We start from the raw sequence: 3,542 nt of genomic DNA on the forward strand, positions 1-3,542 counted from the left end.
TGAAATAAAATATACATTAAAAGAAATAGATTTGGCTGCATTTCTCTAAATTCATGAATAATGTGTACAGTTTAAAAATAAATCAACATTCTATTAAATGACTCTGTTACAAATATACAGTTTTAAGAATTCATCTGAAAGACTGCACATAACGTTTTGTGCTATACTGACTGCTCCATCTATTACATGTTATATAGGTATCGGGATTCTTCCAGACAGACAATGAGCATAGGGTAAAGATTAATTAATATGTTCAGGTCTTTTAAAAGTGTCAGAAATTGAAAGTTACTACCATACAAGCAACTCATATTGAATTTGCCACCGTCATTAGAGATTCAAACGTCTTTATGATGTAACCATCTAAATGTCATTTAAATAAGGGTTTTCATATTAAAAATCTTATTCTGTGTGAGTCCGGGAATAATAAATTAGTGCTAGAATGCATTGAAACTGAAGATATAAAAGCTAAAAAATCTCAGCAAGTTTTGCCTGTTTCTAGTCCTCTAAACCTATCCTACCCATTAAAACATATCCAGCCTGATCCTATGAGATGTTTCAGTAACATAAGTAGAGTACAGTGCAACAACTGCTGCACCTGTTATCATGACCTGTGACTTGGCAACAGTTCCAAGACATTGCACTGGTGCTCCAGAACATATCACAGCCGCTATCCTGGCAAACTTTACAGATGTGGCATACCATGACTGCATACAGCTTCAGAGTTGAACAGAATAGGGTAGGCATGAGATATGATAATTATTTGACTATCTAGTACCAAAAAGGAGCTTTTGTCACCACAGAGTCCACTGTGTCTGCACAATCTTGCATGACCCATGGCAGTAGTTTAGCAGAGATTGCAAATGAGGCATTGTAACAAAACAGTTGTGTTACTTGCCAACATTATGATGCCACTGTTGTCAGCACTTAGTGTGATGTCATAGTGCTTCTGTAGAAATACCAGTTGTCTTTTTATCAGTTACGACTGTGAGACTGTGCTGCTACCTACAGCCACATGACTCCACTACCATGTCTTCATATTGTTTGTAGACTACATTATTAGCGGAGTCAATAAACAGAATGCTAATAGGACTCAGCCTTGTTGGAACACAGCAAGTTGGAGGAGTTGACTCTGGGTCCATAGAGTTCATTAAGGTTTGAATAACAGCATGGTTGGTGGGTTCCAGATGAGACCGAAGAGGAAATTCACAAAGTCCTTCACAATGATAAGCTTCGTACTCCAGTGGGGCTATTATCCAGTCATCCCAGCCCATATCCTTAAAATTTACATGGAGTGCTTTTTTACTACACCTGGCCTTTAGGTTCTTATTGGGCCTCTTGCCTTGTCGAGTTGCTAAAGGAGCTCGTCTCTTTCTTCTTTGATTGAATAGGTATTCATATACCGTTTTGTCATCCTGGCCAGACCTGGCCTTTATTTCATTGAAAAATAAATCTCTTTTCTTTGTCCTACCAAATACTAAGAAGAGAGCCTTTTCATTGACTTGCCTCCCTGTTCTATTGAACCCCACAGTCCTTAAATCAATAGGCCTCCCCCTTTCAAAAGCTTCCAGTTCAAAACACAAGTTAGCAGAGTTTTTAAAATTCCTAAAAAGTTTCCAAATGTCAAACACTTCCCATTTTGCTGCGTCAATTATATTGACTGTCCGAGAGTCCAAGAGGATTGAAGCTTGCCTGCTTGTGGAGCAACTGAATAATTTCACTTGACAGGTTTTCCCATGAGAATGCGACTTCCAAGTGTCAGAAGGCTTCTTCCTTAAAATGCGCAGTTCAGCTCCTAGTAAGCCATCTTTTTCTAATGCACTGATATCAAAAATGTATTTCTGCTTTTTAATAGCTGGAGTCCGATCATCTAGAGAGAGAAAGACAGATTTATGTTTTCCATTTGATAATATACAATTGGGAGTTGTAAAATTACACTATGGGGCAGCAACAAGTTCACACTCTGTGGAGGTTTACTAGAATAATATTTTGAGCAGTTCTCACTCACATGGAAGGACTTTGGTTTGTTCTTTGTGTCTCTGCTGTCCCCCAAAATGAATACACTGTTCTAAGGCTAATCAATGTGATTCAATGTCCAGTCTAATGTATTGAGGAACAGGGTACCATACTACTTATTTGATACAGTGAGCTTGTGCTATCCATAGGTTTATGGTAATACCACAATAAAAAAGGATTGAGCCATGCATTGGATGTGCTTTCATAGGTAGATGATTTTAAAAAACAACAGCAACCAAAACCATATAATAGTTCATAAATCTCTGAAGGCAAATACCCTAAGATGTGCTATCCACAAAGACAGCTGCCTTATCACAGCTTCTCATTCATCTTTACATTTATTTACATCCTGCCAGACCTCATTCTATTTAAATGAATTGTCAGAGACCGACACAAGCAGAATTATCCAAGCTCACTTGCACACCACATCCATTCATTTAAATGGCACTTGTGTACTCAGCCTCATTGCCCATTGATCCATTCATCATTCACAGGTTGCGCTGATTGCTTTGGGGCACTTTGAGGTTCTGGGGAAGAATGTGGATGGACCCCTGAGGTCCTGTACTGGACCCCTCGTCATTGAAATGGGACATTTCCTGCTTTTTTAAAATAGCAAAATATACTTAAATCAATTTGTTTATAACAGTAAAGATTATCCCTTTATTTGGTTCTCCCCAAATTTAACAAAGTTTAATTAGCCTTTTAACAGATACTGACTCATCTGGTCTTGCTCTGGCAGAGACATTACTGTCAGATGCTTTTACATGCATGCTCTGCAGACAATAAAACCATTTAATATCGCTTACATAGTCCTGATGAAATTAGCAAAAGGTTTACACAGCTTTCCTGGTCCTTGTACAAATACCCAAATCTGGAAATGTCTCAAGTTATATAATTTTGTTCATATTTCAGTCAGCCAGGTACTTGTACATGTCGGAGTATTTTCAAGTAATAGCAGGCAAGCACTTTGGACACATGAATAATGTGCAAAAATTACATTTTCTTACCTTGCCCTTTGTCTATGAAACTCGTGATTGTGTTTGCTAGTCCTGTTTCCAGTTTGACACTTCCATTAACGCCTTTTCGTTCTGCATCAGAAAGAGTCCTGTATAAGGACAGCATGTACTCATGTGGCGTGATAGCAGGATGTCTGAATGCATCCTTAGAGTCCCTTTGGACAATGGGTTCTTTAGTCTTTTTGGCTTTGTAGGAACTGGCATCTGCATTCCCTGTGCCAGGTTTCTTCAGTGGGCCCTTGCCCAAGTTCTGAACCTTTGGGGTCACAGTCCTTATTCCTGATTGTCTCTGTGTAGGTAGTCCTACCTTTTTGTCTGTGCTCCCTGCTCTAGGGAGAGTCTTCTTAGAGTCATCAGTCTTTGCCAAGGGAGGTCCAGCTTGAGCAGTATTACTTTTTGTCCTTGGCTTTGCATTCCCAGCACTGTATCCATGGCTTCCCGTTCTAAGGGTACCTGCCCTTGGCACAGGATTCCTTTCTTTTCCATCTATTTTTGACAATCCTAATTTGGATT

The 3,542-nt window shown here is 39.1% G+C and overlaps 1 protein-coding gene across 1 annotated transcript; it reads right to left on the bottom strand.

The window, feature by feature from the left end:
• Positions 1-998: 998 nt before the first annotated feature.
• GDF5 (growth differentiation factor 5) lies at positions 999-3,534 on the bottom strand (the record flags this gene model as incomplete). The annotated part of the gene is made up of 2 exons (XM_015408216.1): positions 999-1,867; positions 3,021-3,534. Coding segments are annotated over 2 exons (1,383 nt in total), but the record flags the coding sequence as incomplete, so codon positions are not given.
• Between the last annotated feature and the right edge of the window lie 8 nt (positions 3,535-3,542).

The sequence above is a fragment of the Gekko japonicus genome, unplaced genomic scaffold, assembly GCF_001447785.1.
Source record: "Gekko japonicus isolate JY-2015 unplaced genomic scaffold, Gekko_japonicus_V1.1 scaffold211, whole genome shotgun sequence".
In the NCBI taxonomy this organism is placed as follows: domain Eukaryota; kingdom Metazoa; phylum Chordata; class Lepidosauria; order Squamata; family Gekkonidae; genus Gekko; species Gekko japonicus.